Source organism: Episyrphus balteatus, chromosome 1 (assembly GCF_945859705.1).
Source record: "Episyrphus balteatus chromosome 1, idEpiBalt1.1, whole genome shotgun sequence".
Lineage (NCBI taxonomy): Eukaryota > Metazoa > Arthropoda > Insecta > Diptera > Syrphidae > Episyrphus > Episyrphus balteatus.
This window is the reverse complement of record NC_079134.1, coordinates 115,935,146-115,957,876: the sequence shown is the minus strand read 5'-3', so window position 1 is coordinate 115,957,876 and position 22,731 is coordinate 115,935,146. Positions and strand designations below refer to the sequence as shown.

At 35.4% G+C, this 22,731-nt stretch overlaps 9 protein-coding genes across 9 annotated transcripts; 6 read left to right on the top strand and 3 right to left on the bottom strand.

Annotated features, from left to right (window-relative positions):
* Nucleotides 1-139: 139 nt before the first annotated feature.
* LOC129910163 (uncharacterized) lies at nucleotides 140-5,937 on the bottom strand. The gene is made up of 3 exons (XM_055987440.1): nucleotides 5,631-5,937; nucleotides 3,919-4,297; nucleotides 140-488 (listed from the first exon to the last, which is right to left on the bottom strand). Exons 1-3 carry the CDS (start codon nucleotides 5,935-5,937, stop codon nucleotides 173-175), a joined length of 1,002 nt encoding a protein of 333 aa, XP_055843415.1. The 3' UTR covers nucleotides 140-172.
* LOC129905492 (histone H1-like) lies at nucleotides 2,610-3,318 on the top strand. The gene has a single exon (XM_055980960.1). It carries the CDS (start codon nucleotides 2,636-2,638, stop codon nucleotides 3,284-3,286), a length of 651 nt encoding a protein of 216 aa, XP_055836935.1. The 5' UTR covers nucleotides 2,610-2,635; the 3' UTR covers nucleotides 3,287-3,318.
* Nucleotides 5,938-6,186: 249 nt separating the features above from the next.
* Nucleotides 6,187-6,597, top strand: LOC129910154 (histone H3). The gene has a single exon (XM_055987429.1). The coding sequence runs from the start codon at nucleotides 6,187-6,189 to the stop codon at nucleotides 6,595-6,597; it is 411 nt and encodes a 136-aa protein (XP_055843404.1).
* Nucleotides 6,598-8,062: 1,465 nt separating this feature from the next.
* LOC129905493 (histone H1-like) lies at nucleotides 8,063-8,771 on the top strand. Its single transcript, XM_055980962.1, has one exon. The coding sequence runs from the start codon at nucleotides 8,089-8,091 to the stop codon at nucleotides 8,737-8,739; it is 651 nt and encodes a 216-aa protein (XP_055836937.1). The 5' UTR covers nucleotides 8,063-8,088; the 3' UTR covers nucleotides 8,740-8,771.
* Nucleotides 8,772-9,367: 596 nt separating this feature from the next.
* LOC129910144 (histone H2B) lies at nucleotides 9,368-9,739 on the bottom strand. Its single transcript, XM_055987419.1, has one exon. The coding sequence runs from the start codon at nucleotides 9,737-9,739 to the stop codon at nucleotides 9,368-9,370; it is 372 nt and encodes a 123-aa protein (XP_055843394.1).
* A 266-nt stretch (nucleotides 9,740-10,005) lies between these two features.
* On the top strand, nucleotides 10,006-10,430 carry LOC129905496 (histone H2A). Its single transcript, XM_055980965.1, has one exon. It carries the CDS (start codon nucleotides 10,012-10,014, stop codon nucleotides 10,384-10,386), a length of 375 nt encoding a protein of 124 aa, XP_055836940.1. The 5' UTR covers nucleotides 10,006-10,011; the 3' UTR covers nucleotides 10,387-10,430.
* A 615-nt stretch (nucleotides 10,431-11,045) lies between these two features.
* On the bottom strand, nucleotides 11,046-21,072 carry LOC129910135 (uncharacterized). The gene is made up of 3 exons (XM_055987409.1): nucleotides 20,766-21,072; nucleotides 19,054-19,432; nucleotides 11,046-11,394 (listed from the first exon to the last, which is right to left on the bottom strand). Exons 1-3 carry the CDS (start codon nucleotides 21,070-21,072, stop codon nucleotides 11,079-11,081), a joined length of 1,002 nt encoding a protein of 333 aa, XP_055843384.1. The 3' UTR covers nucleotides 11,046-11,078.
* LOC129905501 (histone H3) lies at nucleotides 11,631-12,050 on the top strand. The gene has a single exon (XM_055980971.1). The coding sequence runs from the start codon at nucleotides 11,640-11,642 to the stop codon at nucleotides 12,048-12,050; it is 411 nt and encodes a 136-aa protein (XP_055836946.1). The 5' UTR covers nucleotides 11,631-11,639.
* LOC129905491 (histone H1-like) lies at nucleotides 17,745-18,453 on the top strand. The gene has a single exon (XM_055980959.1). The coding sequence runs from the start codon at nucleotides 17,771-17,773 to the stop codon at nucleotides 18,419-18,421; it is 651 nt and encodes a 216-aa protein (XP_055836934.1). The 5' UTR covers nucleotides 17,745-17,770; the 3' UTR covers nucleotides 18,422-18,453.
* Nucleotides 21,073-22,731: the final 1,659 nt, after the last annotated feature.

Below are 22,731 nucleotides of genomic sequence, written 5' to 3'. Positions count from 1 at the left end.
TTCAAATATTTGAAAAAAATTTTATTTTCTTGTTCGTTTCAATCAAATTTTTTTTTATTTCAGACGATCAATACGTATGAATTTTAAAACAGTAAAATTTAAGTGTATATCAATTTAAGATTTTATTGTGGTCCTGAAAAGGACCGATTGTTTGTTTTTAAACGAGAGGAAATTAACCTCCGAAACCATAAAGAGTACGCCCTTGTCTCTTCAAAGCGTAAACTACATCCATGGCGGTGACGGTCTTACGCTTGGCGTGTTCAGTGTAAGTAACAGCATCACGGATAACATTTTCCAGGAACACTTTTAGAACACCACGGGTTTCTTCGTAAATCAGACCAGAAATACGTTTTACACCACCACGACGAGCCAATCGACGAATTGCTGGTTTGGTAATACCTTGGATATTATCACGCAACACTTTACGATGACGTTTAGCGCCACCTTTGCCCAAACCTTTTCCTCCTTTACCACGACCAGTCATTTTTCTTTAAGATAATTTGATATTCACCGCACAAAAGTCACTGTTGAACTGTGTTTTGCGCTACAACTGCCACATTATTTATGCTATTTTTTCTTGCCTCTCCAATTGGAAATTCTTTTGAGAATGAAAAAAAACAACTGAACGGAGACAAATTTAGGCTCGTATTGATAAACAAGATTTTTAAAATTTTTCAGAGTTATTTAGTGATTGTGTCTAGTTCAAGTGTGAATAAAAATAAAATTGTGAAAAATGGCTCGTACAAAGCAAACTGCTCGTAAATCGACTGGTGGAAAGGCTCCAAGGAAGCAGCTGGCTACTAAAGCAGCTCGTAAAAGTGCTCCAGCCACCGGAGGTGTAAAGAAACCACATCGTTATCGTCCCGGAACTGTGGCTCTTCGTGAAATCCGTCGTTATCAGAAGAGTACTGAATTGTTGATCCGCAAATTGCCTTTCCAACGTTTAGTTCGTGAAATCGCACAAGATTTCAAAACTGATTTGCGTTTCCAGAGCTCAGCTGTTATGGCGCTTCAAGAAGCAAGTGAAGCATACTTAGTTGGTCTTTTTGAAGATACCAACTTGTGCGCTATTCATGCCAAGCGTGTAACCATTATGCCAAAGGACATTCAATTGGCCAGACGTATCCGTGGTGAACGTGCTTAAGATTTTTACACGTTATATTAAAAAACGGTCCTTTTCAGGACCACAAATAATTTCAAAGAGATACAAACCAATTTCATTCAATAATTGCATATTGAAAATTAGTTAGAATAAATATAGCTAGGTTTTTAATTTTTTTTTTTCTCAATCTACGCCTCTAGCAGGGGATAAATACTTTTTAGGCAAAATATTTAGTAGATATGCTTTATTTTTTTACATTTTTCTAAGAATTTAAGAAATATGTATCTAGGCAGCTTGTAGGTACATTATTTAAGTTTATTTTTCCATTGGATACACGTTCCTTTCTGTTGAATTTCATAATTCTTGCAAAAGAAGCTGCATAGTAGGTTTGCTTTTTTTTTTCTTGAACAAAACCTTAGATGGAATGTTTAAATAAACAAATTATATGCGTTGGAATTGATGTATATATGCCTGAAACATGAAATTTAATTATTTTTTTTACTTAATTATATTATTTTTACGCTATAAAATTTGTTTATTAGGTCCATTGATTACATCGACAAAATGTTATGATTCTTGCAGAGTTTTTTTTTTCATGCATACAGCTGTACCTGGAATGGAATGTTTGACTAAACAAAAATTATGTATTTTATACGTTGTATATAAACATAAAACACAAAATGTCATTATTTGACACATAAATATTTAATATTTTTGATATTTTTGATGTTTTTTAATATATTTTTATTATAATTTTTATTATTCTTGGAGCGAGTGTATGCAGGGTGAATTTTGTATGTTTCATACACTACCTATACGGTGCGATCGAATGGTTGCATTTACAAGTACAAAAATAACAAAAAATATTGTTATTTTGATGTAAAATTGATATTTATGTGATTATTTATTTATTAAGTAATTTTTAATGATATATTTTGTTTATTTTGTCATTGTATAAATGAAAAACTAATTTTGTAACAAAATGCCACCGCCTAGAGAAAGTGAAAGACGCGTTTCATTACTCAAATAGTTTTAATTGATTTTAAAAGAAATGTTATTGTTTTTTGCTCAAATTTTGCAACAATTTAGTTAGTTGAACTATTAACAATATAAAAAAGTTAATTTTGATAAGAAAATATATTTTGTTGTTAAATTATAAGCGTTCTTAAACGTAAGTATTGAAAAAAAAACATCAATCATTGACTTCAAATGTAGTTTGTGCCATAACTGGAAGTTATTTTTTGGAAAAAATATTTAAATAATAAACTATTATATTGTATGAATATAGTTTATTAGTTTTTTTGTAAAATTCTAGCTAAAAATATGAAAAATCTTTAATTTTTCAGACTAACCTAAGGATGCAACAGTGTAAAAGCGTTCAAATAAATGAAAATTTTGTATACCTTCGTTCTCGTTGATTCTCATCAATTCAAGTCTATGAGTTGATATTTCGCTTGAAGATTACCAAAAAAAAAGTGAATTCTTAAAAGTGTTTTATTATATTGAAAGTTATATTTTAATAAAAAAATCAAAATGTCCGATACTGTCGCTGCATCTCCTGCCGTTGTTGCAGAAAAAAAACCCAAGAAGGCTGCTGCCAGTGGTTCAAAGAAACCAAAATCAACTCCAACTCATCCTCCTACTCAGCAAATGGTTGATGCCGCCATCAAGACATTGAAGGAACGTGGTGGCTCTTCGTTGTTGGCTATCAAAAAATACATCGCAGCTACTTACAAGGTGGACGTTCAAAAACTTGCTCCATTTATCAAAAAATACTTGAAAAGTGCTGTGATTAGTGGTAAATTAGTGCAAACAAAAGGAAAGGGTGCTGCTGGTTCTTTCAAATTGTCTGCATTAGCAAGCAAGGAACCAAAAGCAAAGTCCGCCGAGAAGAAAAAATCTGCTGCTAAACCAAAAGCCGCTGCAGCTGGTGACAAAAAATTGAAGAAGGCTGCTGGTGAGAAGAAAGTGAAGAAAGCTGCTGCCACTACAAAAAAGACTGCCGATAAAAAGAAGGTAGAAAAGCCAAAGGTAAAAAGTGCTAAGAAAACTACCGCAGTCAAAGCTAAACCAACTAAAGCAAAGGCCGCTGCTCCCAAGCCAAAAGTACCAAAAGCAAAATCAGCGACAGCATCTGCAGCTAAACCCAAAAAGGCGGTTGCTGCCAAGAAGGCTAAGAAGTAATTTCAATATAAATTTGAAATTAATATACAAAACCACAGTCCTTTTCAGGACTACAAATTTTTTTTCAAAGAGATTCAAACTTCAATTGCTACAAATTGAAAAAAAACAAAGAAAAGAAGTAGGTTTTTCCTTCAAATCCAAACAAAACAGTTTTAGTTTAGGTTTTTTTTTTTGTATGGAGTCTATGATTTTTATTCAAACTGCAAACAATTTTAGAAATTAAATGCGAAGAATGTGATGATTTTCAATTTTATTACAAATTTATGTCAATACAATTATATCGATGCTACAATATTCTAAAAAAAAATGTCGATGCTCGATAGTTTTCTCGAGAAAAAAACATGGCGACGACCGACGACGCTGCATAGTTTTCTCAAAAGAAAAAAAAAATTAAAAAAAATATGTCGACGATACTTAGTTTTCTCAAAAAAAAAAAACATATCGACGCTACATAATTTTCTCAAACAAAATCAATGCGAGAATAGAATGATTTAATTTTTTTTTTTTCAATATACATAAATTCCCTAATAGAAATCATAGATTTTTTTTGTGAATTTGGTTGGTATCTCTTTTTGATATTTTTGCGGCCCTGAAAAGGGCCATTTATTGAAGAAATTCAGTAAATAAATTACTTCGAGCTTGTGTATTTGGTAACTGCCTTAGTTCCTTCACTAACAGCGTGCTTGGCAAGTTCACCAGGCAACAACAATCGCACGGCAGTTTGGATCTCCCGACTTGTGATTGTTGAGCGTTTATTGTAGTGAGCTAAACGCGAAGCTTCAGCGGCAATCCTTTCGAAGATATCATTTACAAAACTGTTCATGATGCTCATGGCTTTCGATGAAATACCAGTGTCGGGATGTACTTGCTTGAGTACTTTGTAAATGTAGATTGCGTAGCTTTCCTTCCTCTTGCGCTTCTTCTTCTTATCGGTCTTGGTGATATTTTTTTGTGCCTTTCCGGCCTTCTTTGCTGCTTTACCACTAGTCTTGGGCGGCATTTTTAATTTCACTTCACTTCACTGTTGTAGTAACTGAACACTATGACGATTGAACGAGAACTGTGAGCTCACCGTACATTTCCCCCAGTTAATGTTCCCTGTTTGTACGAGCAGTTGTCAATTTTACACACCGCTTTTTCGATGTGTGAGCAGCTGCAAGATTTGTATAAATAAAAGTGAGCATTTGTGATTCGGTCAGAATACAGTGTGCAGTGCTGAAGTGAACAAGTCTTTTTCTCTTAAATTGTTTAATCTAAATAAAAAGTTTTAATATGTCTGGTCGTGGTAAAGGTGGAAAAGTGAAGGGAAAGGCAAAGTCCCGCTCAAACCGTGCTGGGCTTCAATTCCCTGTTGGTCGTATCCATCGTTTGCTCCGCAAGGGTAACTATGCTGAGCGCGTCGGAGCTGGTGCCCCAGTGTATTTGGCAGCTGTTATGGAATATTTGGCGGCTGAAGTTTTGGAATTGGCGGGAAATGCTGCTCGTGACAACAAGAAGACAAGAATCATCCCCCGCCATTTGCAATTGGCCATCCGTAATGACGAGGAATTGAACAAATTGCTTTCTGGTGTAACAATTGCTCAAGGTGGTGTTCTTCCCAATATCCAAGCTGTTTTGTTGCCAAAGAAAACCGAAAAGAGTGCCTAAATTTGGTACCTATTGTGCTGCAAAAACAAGAAACACAAAAAAAACCGTCCTTTTCAGGACGACAAACCATTTCTACGAGAGATACATCGATTTTTTCATTACGAACCTTTATTAATTTAAAATGTTGTTGTTGTTGTTGTTTGTTTGTTTTTAATAGAAAAAAACGCTCGAACACATACAAAATAGCTTAATTTGATTGAAAAATAAAAAAATAGCGCATTTAAGATACTTACAAAAATATACCTAGGTAAAAGATTCATAAAAAGGTAAAAAATATGGATTTGGTTTTGTTTGACTTGTAATAATCGATGTGTTCGTTTGAAAAGCAATAATATTTTAATTATTTTTCTTTTCTAAGAATTTATCAATTACTTTATTATTTCAGGCGCGTCAAAGCTAGGTAAAAAAAATAATTTAATTTACCACAGGTAGCCATTTTCTTTTTCTTCATTTTATTTTCTGTCTTCATATATTTTTTTTTTTTCAGATTTCCACATACATATACAAATATATATGTAGATTCAAATATTTGAAAAAAATTTTATTTTCTTGTTCGTTTCAATCAAATTTTTTTTTATTTCAGACGATCAATACGTATGAATTTTAAAACAGTAAAATTTAAGTGTATATCAATTTAAGATTTTATTGTGGTCCTGAAAAGGACCGATTGTTTGTTTTTAAACGAGAGGAAATTAACCTCCGAAACCATAAAGAGTACGCCCTTGTCTCTTCAAAGCGTAAACTACATCCATGGCGGTGACGGTCTTACGCTTGGCGTGTTCAGTGTAAGTAACAGCATCACGGATAACATTTTCCAGGAACACTTTTAGAACACCACGGGTTTCTTCGTAAATCAGACCAGAAATACGTTTTACACCACCACGACGAGCCAATCGACGAATTGCTGGTTTGGTAATACCTTGGATATTATCACGCAACACTTTACGATGACGTTTAGCGCCACCTTTGCCCAAACCTTTTCCTCCTTTACCACGACCAGTCATTTTTCTTTAAGATAATTTGATATTCACCGCACAAAAGTCACTGTTGAACTGTGTTTTGCGCTACAACTGCCACATTATTTATGCTATTTTTTCTTGCCTCTCCAATTGGAAATTCTTTTGAGAATGAAAAAAAACAACTGAACGGAGACAAATTTAGGCTCGTATTGATAAACAAGATTTTTAAAATTTTTCAGAGTTATTTAGTGATTGTGTCTAGTTCAAGTGTGAATAAAAATAAAATTGTGAAAAATGGCTCGTACAAAGCAAACTGCTCGTAAATCGACTGGTGGAAAGGCTCCAAGGAAGCAGCTGGCTACTAAAGCAGCTCGTAAAAGTGCTCCAGCCACCGGAGGTGTAAAGAAACCACATCGTTATCGTCCCGGAACTGTGGCTCTTCGTGAAATCCGTCGTTATCAGAAGAGTACTGAATTGTTGATCCGCAAATTGCCTTTCCAACGTTTAGTTCGTGAAATCGCACAAGATTTCAAAACTGATTTGCGTTTCCAGAGCTCAGCTGTTATGGCGCTTCAAGAAGCAAGTGAAGCATACTTAGTTGGTCTTTTTGAAGATACCAACTTGTGCGCTATTCATGCCAAGCGTGTAACCATTATGCCAAAGGACATTCAATTGGCCAGACGTATCCGTGGTGAACGTGCTTAAGATTTTTACACGTTATATTAAAAAACGGTCCTTTTCAGGACCACAAATAATTTCAAAGAGATACAAACCAATTTCATTCAATAATTGCATATTGAAAATTAGTTAGAATAAATATAGCTAGGTTTTTAATTTTTTTTTTTCTCAATCTACGCCTCTAGCAGGGGATAAATACTTTTTAGGCAAAATATTTAGTAGATATGCTTTATTTTTTTACATTTTTCTAAGAATTTAAGAAATATGTATCTAGGCAGCTTGTAGGTACATTATTTAAGTTTATTTTTCCATTGGATACACGTTCCTTTCTGTTGAATTTCATAATTCTTGCAAAAGAAGCTGCATAGTAGGTTTGCTTTTTTTTTTCTTGAACAAAACCTTAGATGGAATGTTTAAATAAACAAATTATATGCGTTGGAATTGATGTATATATGCCTGAAACATGAAATTTAATTATTTTTTTTACTTAATTATATTATTTTTACGCTATAAAATTTGTTTATTAGGTCCATTGATTACATCGACAAAATGTTATGATTCTTGCAGAGTTTTTTTTTTCATGCATACAGCTGTACCTGGAATGGAATGTTTGACTAAACAAAAATTATGTATTTTATACGTTGTATATAAACATAAAACACAAAATGTCATTATTTGACACATAAATATTTAATATTTTTGATATTTTTGATGTTTTTTAATATATTTTTATTATAATTTTTATTATTCTTGGAGCGAGTGTATGCAGGGTGAATTTTGTATGTTTCATACACTACCTATACGGTGCGATCGAATGGTTGCATTTACAAGTACAAAAATAACAAAAAATATTGTTATTTTGATGTAAAATTGATATTTATGTGATTATTTATTTATTAAGTAATTTTTAATGATATATTTTGTTTATTTTGTCATTGTATAAATGAAAAACTAATTTTGTAACAAAATGCCACCGCCTAGAGAAAGTGAAAGACGCGTTTCATTACTCAAATAGTTTTAATTGATTTTAAAAGAAATGTTATTGTTTTTTGCTCAAATTTTGCAACAATTTAGTTAGTTGAACTATTAACAATATAAAAAAGTTAATTTTGATAAGAAAATATATTTTGTTGTTAAATTATAAGCGTTCTTAAACGTAAGTATTGAAAAAAAAACATCAATCATTGACTTCAAATGTAGTTTGTGCCATAACTGGAAGTTATTTTTTGGAAAAAATATTTAAATAATAAACTATTATATTGTATGAATATAGTTTATTAGTTTTTTTGTAAAATTCTAGCTAAAAATATGAAAAATCTTTAATTTTTCAGACTAACCTAAGGATGCAACAGTGTAAAAGCGTTCAAATAAATGAAAATTTTGTATACCTTCGTTCTCGTTGATTCTCATCAATTCAAGTCTATGAGTTGATATTTCGCTTGAAGATTACCAAAAAAAAAGTGAATTCTTAAAAGTGTTTTATTATATTGAAAGTTATATTTTAATAAAAAAATCAAAATGTCCGATACTGTCGCTGCATCTCCTGCCGTTGTTGCAGAAAAAAAACCCAAGAAGGCTGCTGCCAGTGGTTCAAAGAAACCAAAATCAACTCCAACTCATCCTCCTACTCAGCAAATGGTTGATGCCGCCATCAAGACATTGAAGGAACGTGGTGGCTCTTCGTTGTTGGCTATCAAAAAATACATCGCAGCTACTTACAAGGTGGACGTTCAAAAACTTGCTCCATTTATCAAAAAATACTTGAAAAGTGCTGTGATTAGTGGTAAATTAGTGCAAACAAAAGGAAAGGGTGCTGCTGGTTCTTTCAAATTGTCTGCATTAGCAAGCAAGGAACCAAAAGCAAAGTCCGCCGAGAAGAAAAAATCTGCTGCTAAACCAAAAGCCGCTGCAGCTGGTGACAAAAAATTGAAGAAGGCTGCTGGTGAGAAGAAAGTGAAGAAAGCTGCTGCCACTACAAAAAAGACTGCCGATAAAAAGAAGGTAGAAAAGCCAAAGGTAAAAAGTGCTAAGAAAACTACCGCAGTCAAAGCTAAACCAACTAAAGCAAAGGCCGCTGCTCCCAAGCCAAAAGTACCAAAAGCAAAATCAGCGACAGCATCTGCAGCTAAACCCAAAAAGGCGGTTGCTGCCAAGAAGGCTAAGAAGTAATTTCAATATAAATTTGAAATTAATATACAAAACCACAGTCCTTTTCAGGACTACAAATTTTTTTTCAAAGAGATTCAAACTTCAATTGCTACAAATTGAAAAAAAACAAAGAAAAGAAGTAGGTTTTTCCTTCAAATCCAAACAAAACAGTTTTAGTTTAGGTTTTTTTTTTTGTATGGAGTCTATGATTTTTATTCAAACTGCAAACAATTTTAGAAATTAAATGCGAAGAATGTGATGATTTTCAATTTTATTACAAATTTATGTCAATACAATTATATCGATGCTACAATATTCTAAAAAAAAATGTCGATGCTCGATAGTTTTCTCGAGAAAAAAACATGGCGACGACCGACGACGCTGCATAGTTTTCTCAAAAGAAAAAAAAAATTAAAAAAAATATGTCGACGATACTTAGTTTTCTCAAAAAAAAAAAACATATCGACGCTACATAATTTTCTCAAACAAAATCAATGCGAGAATAGAATGATTTAATTTTTTTTTTTTCAATATACATAAATTCCCTAATAGAAATCATAGATTTTTTTTGTGAATTTGGTTGGTATCTCTTTTTGATATTTTTGCGGCCCTGAAAAGGGCCATTTATTGAAGAAATTCAGTAAATAAATTACTTCGAGCTTGTGTATTTGGTAACTGCCTTAGTTCCTTCACTAACAGCGTGCTTGGCAAGTTCACCAGGCAACAACAATCGCACGGCAGTTTGGATCTCCCGACTTGTGATTGTTGAGCGTTTATTGTAGTGAGCTAAACGCGAAGCTTCAGCGGCAATCCTTTCGAAGATATCATTTACAAAACTGTTCATGATGCTCATGGCTTTCGATGAAATACCAGTGTCGGGATGTACTTGCTTGAGTACTTTGTAAATGTAGATTGCGTAGCTTTCCTTCCTCTTGCGCTTCTTCTTCTTATCGGTCTTGGTGATATTTTTTTGTGCCTTTCCGGCCTTCTTTGCTGCTTTACCACTAGTCTTGGGCGGCATTTTTAATTTCACTTCACTTCACTGTTGTAGTAACTGAACACTATGACGATTGAACGAGAACTGTGAGCTCACCGTACATTTCCCCCAGTTAATGTTCCCTGTTTGTACGAGCAGTTGTCAATTTTACACACCGCTTTTTCGATGTGTGAGCAGCTGCAAGATTTGTATAAATAAAAGTGAGCATTTGTGATTCGGTCAGAATACAGTGTGCAGTGCTGAAGTGAACAAGTCTTTTTCTCTTAAATTGTTTAATCTAAATAAAAAGTTTTAATATGTCTGGTCGTGGTAAAGGTGGAAAAGTGAAGGGAAAGGCAAAGTCCCGCTCAAACCGTGCTGGGCTTCAATTCCCTGTTGGTCGTATCCATCGTTTGCTCCGCAAGGGTAACTATGCTGAGCGCGTCGGAGCTGGTGCCCCAGTGTATTTGGCAGCTGTTATGGAATATTTGGCGGCTGAAGTTTTGGAATTGGCGGGAAATGCTGCTCGTGACAACAAGAAGACAAGAATCATCCCCCGCCATTTGCAATTGGCCATCCGTAATGACGAGGAATTGAACAAATTGCTTTCTGGTGTAACAATTGCTCAAGGTGGTGTTCTTCCCAATATCCAAGCTGTTTTGTTGCCAAAGAAAACCGAAAAGAGTGCCTAAATTTGGTACCTATTGTGCTGCAAAAACAAGAAACACAAAAAAAACCGTCCTTTTCAGGACGACAAACCATTTCTACGAGAGATACATCGATTTTTTCATTACGAACCTTTATTAATTTAAAATGTTGTTGTTGTTGTTGTTTGTTTGTTTTTAATAGAAAAAAACGCTCGAACACATACAAAATAGCTTAATTTGATTGAAAAATAAAAAAATAGCGCATTTAAGATACTTACAAAAATATACCTAGGTAAAAGATTCATAAAAAGGTAAAAAATATGGATTTGGTTTTGTTTGACTTGTAATAATCGATGTGTTCGTTTGAAAAGCAATAATATTTTAATTATTTTTCTTTTCTAAGAATTTATCAATTACTTTATTATTTCAGGCGCGTCAAAGCTAGGTAAAAAAAATAATTTAATTTACCACAGGTAGCCATTTTCTTTTTCTTCATTTTATTTTCTGTCTTCATATATTTTTTTTTTTTCAGATTTCCACATACATATACAAATATATATGTAGATTCAAATATTTGAAAAAAATTTTATTTTCTTGTTCGTTTCAATCAAATTTTTTTTTATTTCAGACGATCAATACGTATGAATTTTAAAACAGTAAAATTTAAGTGTATATCAATTTAAGATTTTATTGTGGTCCTGAAAAGGACCGATTGTTTGTTTTTAAACGAGAGGAAATTAACCTCCGAAACCATAAAGAGTACGCCCTTGTCTCTTCAAAGCGTAAACTACATCCATGGCGGTGACGGTCTTACGCTTGGCGTGTTCAGTGTAAGTAACAGCATCACGGATAACATTTTCCAGGAACACTTTTAGAACACCACGGGTTTCTTCGTAAATCAGACCAGAAATACGTTTTACACCACCACGACGAGCCAATCGACGAATTGCTGGTTTGGTAATACCTTGGATATTATCACGCAACACTTTACGATGACGTTTAGCGCCACCTTTGCCCAAACCTTTTCCTCCTTTACCACGACCAGTCATTTTTCTTTAAGATAATTTGATATTCACCGCACAAAAGTCACTGTTGAACTGTGTTTTGCGCTACAACTGCCACATTATTTATGCTATTTTTTCTTGCCTCTCCAATTGGAAATTCTTTTGAGAATGAAAAAAAACAACTGAACGGAGACAAATTTAGGCTCGTATTGATAAACAAGATTTTTAAAATTTTTCAGAGTTATTTAGTGATTGTGTCTAGTTCAAGTGTGAATAAAAATAAAATTGTGAAAAATGGCTCGTACAAAGCAAACTGCTCGTAAATCGACTGGTGGAAAGGCTCCAAGGAAGCAGCTGGCTACTAAAGCAGCTCGTAAAAGTGCTCCAGCCACCGGAGGTGTAAAGAAACCACATCGTTATCGTCCCGGAACTGTGGCTCTTCGTGAAATCCGTCGTTATCAGAAGAGTACTGAATTGTTGATCCGCAAATTGCCTTTCCAACGTTTAGTTCGTGAAATCGCACAAGATTTCAAAACTGATTTGCGTTTCCAGAGCTCAGCTGTTATGGCGCTTCAAGAAGCAAGTGAAGCATACTTAGTTGGTCTTTTTGAAGATACCAACTTGTGCGCTATTCATGCCAAGCGTGTAACCATTATGCCAAAGGACATTCAATTGGCCAGACGTATCCGTGGTGAACGTGCTTAAGATTTTTACACGTTATATTAAAAAACGGTCCTTTTCAGGACCACAAATAATTTCAAAGAGATACAAACCAATTTCATTCAATAATTGCATATTGAAAATTAGTTAGAATAAATATAGCTAGGTTTTTAATTTTTTTTTTTCTCAATCTACGCCTCTAGCAGGGGATAAATACTTTTTAGGCAAAATATTTAGTAGATATGCTTTATTTTTTTACATTTTTCTAAGAATTTAAGAAATATGTATCTAGGCAGCTTGTAGGTACATTATTTAAGTTTATTTTTCCATTGGATACACGTTCCTTTCTGTTGAATTTCATAATTCTTGCAAAAGAAGCTGCATAGTAGGTTTGCTTTTTTTTTTCTTGAACAAAACCTTAGATGGAATGTTTAAATAAACAAATTATATGCGTTGGAATTGATGTATATATGCCTGAAACATGAAATTTAATTATTTTTTTTACTTAATTATATTATTTTTACGCTATAAAATTTGTTTATTAGGTCCATTGATTACATCGACAAAATGTTATGATTCTTGCAGAGTTTTTTTTTTCATGCATACAGCTGTACCTGGAATGGAATGTTTGACTAAACAAAAATTATGTATTTTATACGTTGTATATAAACATAAAACACAAAATGTCATTATTTGACACATAAATATTTAATATTTTTGATATTTTTGATGTTTTTTAATATATTTTTATTATAATTTTTATTATTCTTGGAGCGAGTGTATGCAGGGTGAATTTTGTATGTTTCATACACTACCTATACGGTGCGATCGAATGGTTGCATTTACAAGTACAAAAATAACAAAAAATATTGTTATTTTGATGTAAAAGCTTATGCCACCCATTGTCTGTTTTAAATTGAATGTCGCAGAGCTCAACCGACATTTAAGAGGACTGGGTGTAGCATACAAGGCCACGAATTACAACAACGGCAAGACAGTCATCCTAACGAAGACCAAGGACAACCACAGGAAAATCACGGAGTACTTAAAGGAAAGGAAGACAGAATTCAACACCTATACCCCGAAGGAAGACAAAAAAGTCCTCATGATGCTAAAAGGAGTCCATAGCACATTCGAGGTAAAGGACATAATCGAAGAACTCAAGCACGAAGGAATTAACGCGATCAACGTGAGCCCACAAAAAGGAAGGAAGGACAAGGAGTACAACAACTTTGTTGTTGAATTGGAGAAGGACTGCGACATCCCAGCAGTCTTCAAGAAAACACTGCTCCTGAACCAAAAAATCCACTGGGAAAAATTCAGGACTACCACCATCACCCAGTGCAAGAACTGCCAGGCTTTTGGACATGTCGCCAGCAACTGCGGCATGCGATACAGATGCGTCAAATGCAAGGACCAGCATTTGCCAGGAGAGTGCCCAAGGACGAAGAACAACACGAAGGATGACAACGTTTACTGCGTAAACTGCCAGAAAACCGGACACCCCGCTAGCTGGAAAGGATGCCCCAGCCTAAAACGGAAAATGGAGGAAAGGAGGAAAGCCGCCGAGAAGAAGGTGGAACAAGCCAAAGCTGTGAAGAAGACGACAGTGGAATCCATCCAACAAGGACTGAGCTTTGCCACCGTTGCAGCCCGTGCAACACAAAGACGCCAACCCACGAAGACCGCCAAGCCCCAGGAAACAACTCAACAGGCACCAGCAGCAACAACAACGAAGAAACAACCTGCCCCAGCACCAAAACCAGCAACGAAGACCCAGGACAAAGGAGACGTCTTTGCAGATGCTGAAAGACTATTTGGAGCTGACCTTTTCACTCTAGTGCAAAAGGCCAAGCAAATAGTCCCAAGCAATTATGCAAGCCTTGACGATAAGGCAAAAACATTAATAATTGGCCGTCTTATCTGCCAATTATGTATTTAAAAACCCTTAAAATACTAACCTACAATGTAAACTCTATTTACTCCATAACCAGACGGGTTTCTTTAAACTTGTTTTTAAAGTCAAAGAAACCCGATATTCTTTTCTTACAGGAAACTAATTTACAGACGAGGAACAAATATCAACCAGAGGGATACCAAATCTTCAGAGAGGACAAAACCAGCAACGGAGGAAGAGGAACCGCCATACTAATGAGGAAGCTGTTCCAAGGGGAACAGATGAAAATCAACGGACTCAACGCCACAGAAGCTACCTGCGTCATCATCAAGACATCGGAATCAGAAACCCTGATTCTGATGTCAATTTACATGAAATGCGCATCTTCTAAAGGAAACATCGAGGAGGATCTTAGAAGACTAATGGACATCGCAGACCAGCACACCCATTGCATCATTGGAGGAGACTTCAACGCCAGACACCCCAGATGGCAGGACAGCATCAGCTCACCGCAAGGAGAAACCATCGTGGACTGGCTGGACAACAATCCACACCGACATTCTTTGGCCATCGTATCGCAACCAACACCCACCTTCCCGAGGACACCATCAACGCTGGACTTTTTCTTAGCATCAACGAGCTTCATCAACATTCTCTCACAGTTCGAGAACTACCGCTGTGTGACACATCCATCGGATTCGGATCATCTTGCTGTGGAGCTTGATATTCGACTCAGACAGAGGATATTGACCACTCAACCTGATCCGGAGTTTCACATCAGGTATGATCAAGTCAACTGGAGACAATTCCGCGATGACACCGAGGCAAGACTTCCTGAAGTGACCAACATCGCCAACCTAACAAACACGGAAATTGACGGAGCGATCCACGGATTGGAGACTGCAGTCAACATCGCCTTGGACAACCAGAAGACCCAGAAGACATCAAGGGATAGATTCTCGAACCTGCCAGAGAATATCATCGCCATCAACAACCACAGGCAGAGGCTAAGAAAAAAGCTACAGCGGATACTACATCGGACCTACAACACGGAGAATGACGAATACAGAAGGACCTATTCGGAACTAAAATGCACCCAAGTTATGTTTGACCGGGCGGTTAAACATTTCCAGGACTCCCAGCTACAAAGAAGACTCCAAGATATCAAACCTGGACCAGACTGCTTTAAGAAGATAAACGCCATCGTAGGAAGAAGACGACAACTCCCAGATTCTATCAGCCATGGACAAACAACAGCACACACCCCAGCAGAAAAAGCCGAAGCGTTTGCAAACCACTTCGAGGGAAATTTCACGGACAATCCACCAGTTCATCTCCCGGAATTCATGATGGAAGTAGAAGCAAGAGTGATTGAAGGACACCAGACATCAATAACAACATTCAGCGAGGAAAATCCTGCCCACAACCCCATCAACAACGACGTTTTCACCAACACCGAAGACATCCGTGAGACCATCATCACAGGAAATTCAAAGAAGTCAACAGGACCAGACGGCATTTCCAACTTTGTCTTGAAAAAGTTGCCGAACATCGCCCTCTTCCTGCTGACAGTCATCTTCAACAACTGCCTAAACAACGGCTATTTTCCGGCAGCATGGAAAACAGCAAGGATTGTTCCAGTACCAAAGAAGACCGACAGGAACACCGTGGAAGGATACAGGCCCATCTCACTACTTTGCTGTGTTAGCAAAGTACTTGAGAGTCTACTACTGAGAAAGGTAAAAAGTTTCTGCTTAGAAAGAAATATAATACCAAACTTCCAGTATGGATTCATGGGCAAGCACTCGACAATTCATCCTCTTCTTGGACTTCACAGCAACATCACCGTGGGATTGAACAAAAAGGAAACCACCGTAGCATGCCTGATAGACATCGAGAAGGCATTTGACAGCGTCTGGATCAAAGGACTCATCTTTAAGCTAATGGAATTTGGCTTCCCAGGATATCTGGTAAAAATCATCCAAAATTTTCTAACTAATCGTCTCTTCTTTGTACAGGTTTCCAGCGACAAGTCAGGACTACGACCCATTAAGGCCGGAGTTCCGCAAGGGTCAAGATTAGGCCCTTTTCTCTTCAATATTTTTACAGCAGATCAACCCGAAAACCCGCCAGGCACGAGGACCAAACTGTACGCAGATGACTCCATCACATACTCAACATCTTTATCACCGGAGATAGCAGCCCGTAGAGTGCAGGAGCACATCTACAATCTCTGGAACTACTACCTCAAATGGGGATTGAAGATCAACGCCAGCAAGACGGAGCTAATTTGTTTCAGACCACCACAGACAAGGACGAGGGCCCGAAGAAGGATCGCCGAAAGGAGCCGGAACATCACCATAGGATTTCCTGACAACACGGTAGTTACAACAAAGGACAGAGCCAAATACCTGGGAGTAAACTTCACCAACCGGATGAAGTTTAACAAACACGCTGCAGCTATATTGAAACGCGCCAGTTTTTCGTTTCACCTTATACATCCTCTACTAAGGAAGCAGTATGGACTCTCCAAGAAGACAAAACTACTCCTCTACAAGCAGCTCATCAGGCCCGTCATCACCTATGCCTGCCCGGTCTGGTTCACAATTTCACCATCAGCCATGAAGAAGATCAAACTCTTCGAGAGGAAAATACTCAGAGTTTGCACTGGACTATATCGGAACCCCCTAACGAGGAAGTACTGGCCAAATAAGAAGCTGTACGAGGCAGCTGACATCATCCCAATCGACCAGCATATGATGGAACTATCCAGCCGAATTTTGAGGAACCTCGAAGGACATCCAAACCCGGAAGTACAACAACTGCTACAGGACGAAATTCTCACCAGCCAAAGGTACCTACACCCAAGAGCGATAATCGATGCCAGATTCCAGGATGTACTATTCAACGAAGGAAGACCTTTCTACGAAAGAGCGGACAGCGGACACGACAGGGGATAAAAACCCTGAGTTATAATTAATTTTCTATTTTATTTAACAAGACATTTATTTTTCAATTTAAATTTTCATGTATTAGATTAAGTCGACAAAAATATGTATTTATATTTTATAAAACCATCCTTTTAGCCAGTAGAAATAAGTTAGGCCCCTTCTGAGCCAACAATCTAGTAATAGTTAATTATAAGCCTAGTTTTAAGACAATTGTATATATAAAACTTTAGCAAAATAAAAACAAACCTTAATCTAATCTAGATGTAAAATTGATATTTATGTGATTATTTATTTATTAAGTAATTTTTAATGATATATTTTGTTTATTTTGTCATTGTATAAATGAAAAACTAATTTTGTAACAAAATGCCACCGCCTAGAGAAAGTGAAAGACGCGTTTCATTACTCAAATAGTTTTAATTGATTTTAAAAGAAATGTTATTGTTTTTTGCTCAAATTTTGCAACAATTTAGTTAGTTGAACTATTAACAATATAAAAAAGTTAATTTTGATAAGAAAATATATTTTGTTGTTAAATTATAAGCGTTCTTAAACGTAAGTATTGAAAAAAAAACATCAATCATTGACTTCAAATGTAGTTTGTGCCATAACTGGAAGTTATTTTTTGGAAAAAATATTTAAATAATAAACTATTATATTGTATGAATATAGTTTATTAGTTTTTTTGTAAAATTCTAGCTAAAAATATGAAAAATCTTTAATTTTTCAGACTAACCTAAGGATGCAACAGTGTAAAAGCGTTCAAATAAATGAAAATTTTGTATACCTTCGTTCTCGTTGATTCTCATCAATTCAAGTCTATGAGTTGATATTTCGCTTGAAGATTACCAAAAAAAAAGTGAATTCTTAAAAGTGTTTTATTATATTGAAAGTTATATTTTAATAAAAAAATCAAAATGTCCGATACTGTCGCTGCATCTCCTGCCGTTGTTGCAGAAAAAAAACCCAAGAAGGCTGCTGCCAGTGGTTCAAAGAAACCAAAATCAACTCCAACTCATCCTCCTACTCAGCAAATGGTTGATGCCGCCATCAAGACATTGAAGGAACGTGGTGGCTCTTCGTTGTTGGCTATCAAAAAATACATCGCAGCTACTTACAAGGTGGACGTTCAAAAACTTGCTCCATTTATCAAAAAATACTTGAAAAGTGCTGTGATTAGTGGTAAATTAGTGCAAACAAAAGGAAAGGGTGCTGCTGGTTCTTTCAAATTGTCTGCATTAGCAAGCAAGGAACCAAAAGCAAAGTCCGCCGAGAAGAAAAAATCTGCTGCTAAACCAAAAGCCGCTGCAGCTGGTGACAAAAAATTGAAGAAGGCTGCTGGTGAGAAGAAAGTGAAGAAAGCTGCTGCCACTACAAAAAAGACTGCCGATAAAAAGAAGGTAGAAAAGCCAAAGGTAAAAAGTGCTAAGAAAACTACCGCAGTCAAAGCTAAACCAACTAAAGCAAAGGCCGCTGCTCCCAAGCCAAAAGTACCAAAAGCAAAATCAGCGACAGCATCTGCAGCTAAACCCAAAAAGGCGGTTGCTGCCAAGAAGGCTAAGAAGTAATTTCAATATAAATTTGAAATTAATATACAAAACCACAGTCCTTTTCAGGACTACAAATTTTTTTTCAAAGAGATTCAAACTTCAATTGCTACAAATTGAAAAAAAACAAAGAAAAGAAGTAGGTTTTTCCTTCAAATCCAAACAGAACAGTTTTAGTTTAGGTTTTTTTTTTTGTATGGAGTCTATGATTTTTATTCAAACTGCAAACAATTTTAGAAATTAAATGCGAAGAATGTGATGATTTTCAATTTTATTACAAATTTATGTCAATACAATTATATCGATGCTACAATATTCTAAAAAAAAATGTCGATGCTCGATAGTTTTCTCGAGAAAAAAACATGGCGACGACCGACGACGCTGCATAGTTTTCTCAAAAGAAAAAAAAAATTAAAAAAAATATGTCGACGATACTTAGTTTTCTCAAAAAAAAAAAACATATCGACGCTACATAATTTTCTCAAACAAAATCAATGCGAGAATAGAATGATTTAATTTTTTTTTTTTCAATATACATAAATTCCCTAATAGAAATCATAGATTTTTTTTGTGAATTTGGTTGGTATCTCTTTTTGATATTTTTGCGGCCCTGAAAAGGGCCATTTATTGAAGAAATTCAGTAAATAAATTACTTCGAGCTTGTGTATTTGGTAACTGCCTTAGTTCCTTCACTAACAGCGTGCTTGGCAAGTTCACCAGGCAACAACAATCGCACGGCAGTTTGGATCTCCCGACTTGTGATTGTTGAGCGTTTATTGTAGTGAGCTAAACGCGAAGCTTCAGCGGCAATCCTTTCGAAGATATCATTTACAAAACTGTTCATGATGCTCATGGCTTTCGATGAAATACCAGTGTCGGGATGTACTTGCTTGAGTACTTTGTAAATGTAGATTGCGTAGCTTTCCTTCCTCTTGCGCTTCTTCTTCTTATCGGTCTTGGTGATATTTTTTTGTGCCTTTCCGGCCTTCTTTGCTGCTTTACCACTAGTCTTGGGCGGCATTTTTAATTTCACTTCACTTCACTGTTGTAGTAACTGAACACTATGACGATTGAACGAGAACTGTGAGCTCACCGTACATTTCCCCCAGTTAATGTTCCCTGTTTGTACGAGCAGTTGTCAATTTTACACACCGCTTTTTCGATGTGTGAGCAGCTGCAAGATTTGTATAAATAAAAGTGAGCATTTGTGATTCGGTCAGAATACAGTGTGCAGTGCTGAAGTGAACAAGTCTTTTTCTCTTAAATTGTTTAATCTAAATAAAAAGTTTTAATATGTCTGGTCGTGGTAAAGGTGGAAAAGTGAAGGGAAAGGCAAAGTCCCGCTCAAACCGTGCTGGGCTTCAATTCCCTGTTGGTCGTATCCATCGTTTGCTCCGCAAGGGTAACTATGCTGAGCGCGTCGGAGCTGGTGCCCCAGTGTATTTGGCAGCTGTTATGGAATATTTGGCGGCTGAAGTTTTGGAATTGGCGGGAAATGCTGCTCGTGACAACAAGAAGACAAGAATCATCCCCCGCCATTTGCAATTGGCCATCCGTAATGACGAGGAATTGAACAAATTGCTTTCTGGTGTAACAATTGCTCAAGGTGGTGTTCTTCCCAATATCCAAGCTGTTTTGTTGCCAAAGAAAACCGAAAAGAGTGCCTAAATTTGGTACCTATTGTGCTGCAAAAACAAGAAACACAAAAAAAACCGTCCTTTTCAGGACGACAAACCATTTCTACGAGAGATACATCGATTTTTTCATTACGAACCTTTATTAATTTAAAATGTTGTTGTTGTTGTTGTTTGTTTGTTTTTAATAGAAAAAAACGCTCGAACACATACAAAATAGCTTAATTTGATTGAAAAATAAAAAAATAGCGCATTTAAGATACTTACAAAAATATACCTAGGTAAAAGATTCATAAAAAGGTAAAAAATATGGATTTGGTTTTGTTTGACTTGTAATAATCGATGTGTTCGTTTGAAAAGCAATAATATTTTAATTATTTTTCTTTTCTAAGAATTTATCAATTACTTTATTATTTCAGGCGCGTCAAAGCTAGGTAAAAAAAATAATTTAATTTACCACAGGTAGCCATTTTCTTTTTCTTCATTTTATTTTCTGTCTTCATATATTTTTTTTTTTTCAGATTTCCACATACATATACAAATATATATGTAGATTCAAATATTTGAAAAAAATTTTATTTTCTTGTTCGTTTCAATCAAATTTTTTTTTATTTCAGACGATCAATACGTATGAATTTTAAAACAGTAAAATTTAAGTGTATATCAATTTAAGATTTTATTGTGGTCCTGAAAAGGACCGATTGTTTGTTTTTAAACGAGAGGAAATTAACCTCCGAAACCATAAAGAGTACGCCCTTGTCTCTTCAAAGCGTAAACTACATCCATGGCGGTGACGGTCTTACGCTTGGCGTGTTCAGTGTAAGTAACAGCATCACGGATAACATTTTCCAGGAACACTTTTAGAACACCACGGGTTTCTTCGTAAATCAGACCAGAAATACGTTTTACACCACCACGACGAGCCAATCGACGAATTGCTGGTTTGGTAATACCTTGGATATTATCACGCAACACTTTACGATGACGTTTAGCGCCACCTTTGCCCAAACCTTTTCCTCCTTTACCACGACCAGTCATTTTTCTTTAAGATAATTTGATATTCACCGCACAAAAGTCACTGTTGAACTGTGTTTTGCGCTACAACTGCCACATTATTTATGCTATTTTTTCTTGCCTCTCCAATTGGAAATTCTTTTGAGAATGAAAAAAAACAACTGAACGGAGACAAATTTAGGCTCGTATTGATAAACAAGATTTTTAAAATTTTTCAGAGTTATTTAGTGATTGTGTCTAGTTCAAGTGTGAATAAAAATAAAATTGTGAAAAATGGCTCGTACAAAGCAAACTGCTCGTAAATCGACTGGTGGAAAGGCTCCAAGGAAGCAGCTGGCTACTAAAGCAGCTCGTAAAAGTGCTCCAGCCACCGGAGGTGTAAAGAAACCACATCGTTATCGTCCCGGAACTGTGGCTCTTCGTGAAATCCGTCGTTATCAGAAGAGTACTGAATTGTTGATCCGCAAATTGCCTTTCCAACGTTTAGTTCGTGAAATCGCACAAGATTTCAAAACTGATTTGCGTTTCCAGAGCTCAGCTGTTATGGCGCTTCAAGAAGCAAGTGAAGCATACTTAGTTGGTCTTTTTGAAGATACCAACTTGTGCGCTATTCATGCCAAGCGTGTAACCATTATGCCAAAGGACATTCAATTGGCCAGACGTATCCGTGGTGAACGTGCTTAAGATTTTTACACGTTATATTAAAAAACGGTCCTTTTCAGGACCACAAATAATTTCAAAGAGATACAAACCAATTTCATTCAATAATTGCATATTGAAAATTAGTTAGAATAAATATAGCTAGGTTTTTAATTTTTTTTTTTCTCAATCTACGCCTCTAGCAGGGGATAAATACTTTTTAGGCAAAATATTTAGTAGATATGCTTTATTTTTTTACATTTTTCTAAGAATTTAAGAAATATGTATCTAGGCAGCTTGTAGGTACATTATTTAAGTTTATTTTTCCATTGGATACACGTTCCTTTCTGTTGAATTTCATAATTCTTGCAAAAGAAGCTGCATAGTAGGTTTGCTTTTTTTTTTCTTGAACAAAACCTTAGATGGAATGTTTAAATAAACAAATTATATGCGTTGGAATTGATGTATATATGCCTGAAACATGAAATTTAATTATTTTTTTTACTTAATTATATTATTTTTACGCTATAAAATTTGTTTATTAGGTCCATTGATTACATCGACAAAATGTTATGATTCTTGCAGAGTTTTTTTTTTCATGCATACAGCTGTACCTGGAATGGAATGTTTGACTAAACAAAAATTATGTATTTTATACGTTGTATATAAACATAAAACACAAAATGTCATTATTTGACACATAAATATTTAATATTTTTGATATTTTTGATGTTTTTTAATATATTTTTATTATAATTTTTATTATTCTTGGAGCGAGTGTATGCAGGGTGAATTTTGTATGTTTCATACACTACCTATACGGTGCGATCGAATGGTTGCATTTACAAGTACAAAAATAACAAAAAATATTGTTATTTTGATGTAAAATTGATATTTATGTGATTATTTATTTATTAAGTAATTTTTAATGATATATTTTGTTTATTTTGTCATTGTATAAATGAAAAACTAATTTTGTAACAAAATGCCACCGCCTAGAGAAAGTGAAAGACGCGTTTCATTACTCAAATAGTTTTAATTGAT

Coding starts and splice junctions, on each gene's coding strand:
- LOC129905492 (XM_055980960.1), top strand. CDS start 2,636: ATGTCCGATACTGTCGCTGCATCTCCTGCCGTTGTTGCAGAAAAAAAA.
- LOC129910163 (XM_055987440.1), bottom strand. CDS start 5,937: ATGACTGGTCGTGGTAAAGGAGGAAAAGGTTTGGGCAAAGGTGGCGCT. Junction 4,298..5,630: donor TACTCTTTATGGTTTCGGAG/GTTAATTTCCTC, acceptor AGTGAAGTGAAG/TGAAATTAAAAATGCCGCCC. Junction 489..3,918: donor ACCAAATACACAAGCTCGAA/GTAATTTATTTA, acceptor ATTATCTTAAAG/AAAAATGACTGGTCGTGGTA.
- LOC129910154 (XM_055987429.1), top strand. CDS start 6,187: ATGGCTCGTACAAAGCAAACTGCTCGTAAATCGACTGGTGGAAAGGCT.
- LOC129905493 (XM_055980962.1), top strand. CDS start 8,089: ATGTCCGATACTGTCGCTGCATCTCCTGCCGTTGTTGCAGAAAAAAAA.
- LOC129910144 (XM_055987419.1), bottom strand. CDS start 9,739: ATGCCGCCCAAGACTAGTGGTAAAGCAGCAAAGAAGGCCGGAAAGGCA.
- LOC129905496 (XM_055980965.1), top strand. CDS start 10,012: ATGTCTGGTCGTGGTAAAGGTGGAAAAGTGAAGGGAAAGGCAAAGTCC.
- LOC129905501 (XM_055980971.1), top strand. CDS start 11,640: ATGGCTCGTACAAAGCAAACTGCTCGTAAATCGACTGGTGGAAAGGCT.
- LOC129905491 (XM_055980959.1), top strand. CDS start 17,771: ATGTCCGATACTGTCGCTGCATCTCCTGCCGTTGTTGCAGAAAAAAAA.
- LOC129910135 (XM_055987409.1), bottom strand. CDS start 21,072: ATGACTGGTCGTGGTAAAGGAGGAAAAGGTTTGGGCAAAGGTGGCGCT. Junction 19,433..20,765: donor TACTCTTTATGGTTTCGGAG/GTTAATTTCCTC, acceptor AGTGAAGTGAAG/TGAAATTAAAAATGCCGCCC. Junction 11,395..19,053: donor ACCAAATACACAAGCTCGAA/GTAATTTATTTA, acceptor ATTATCTTAAAG/AAAAATGACTGGTCGTGGTA.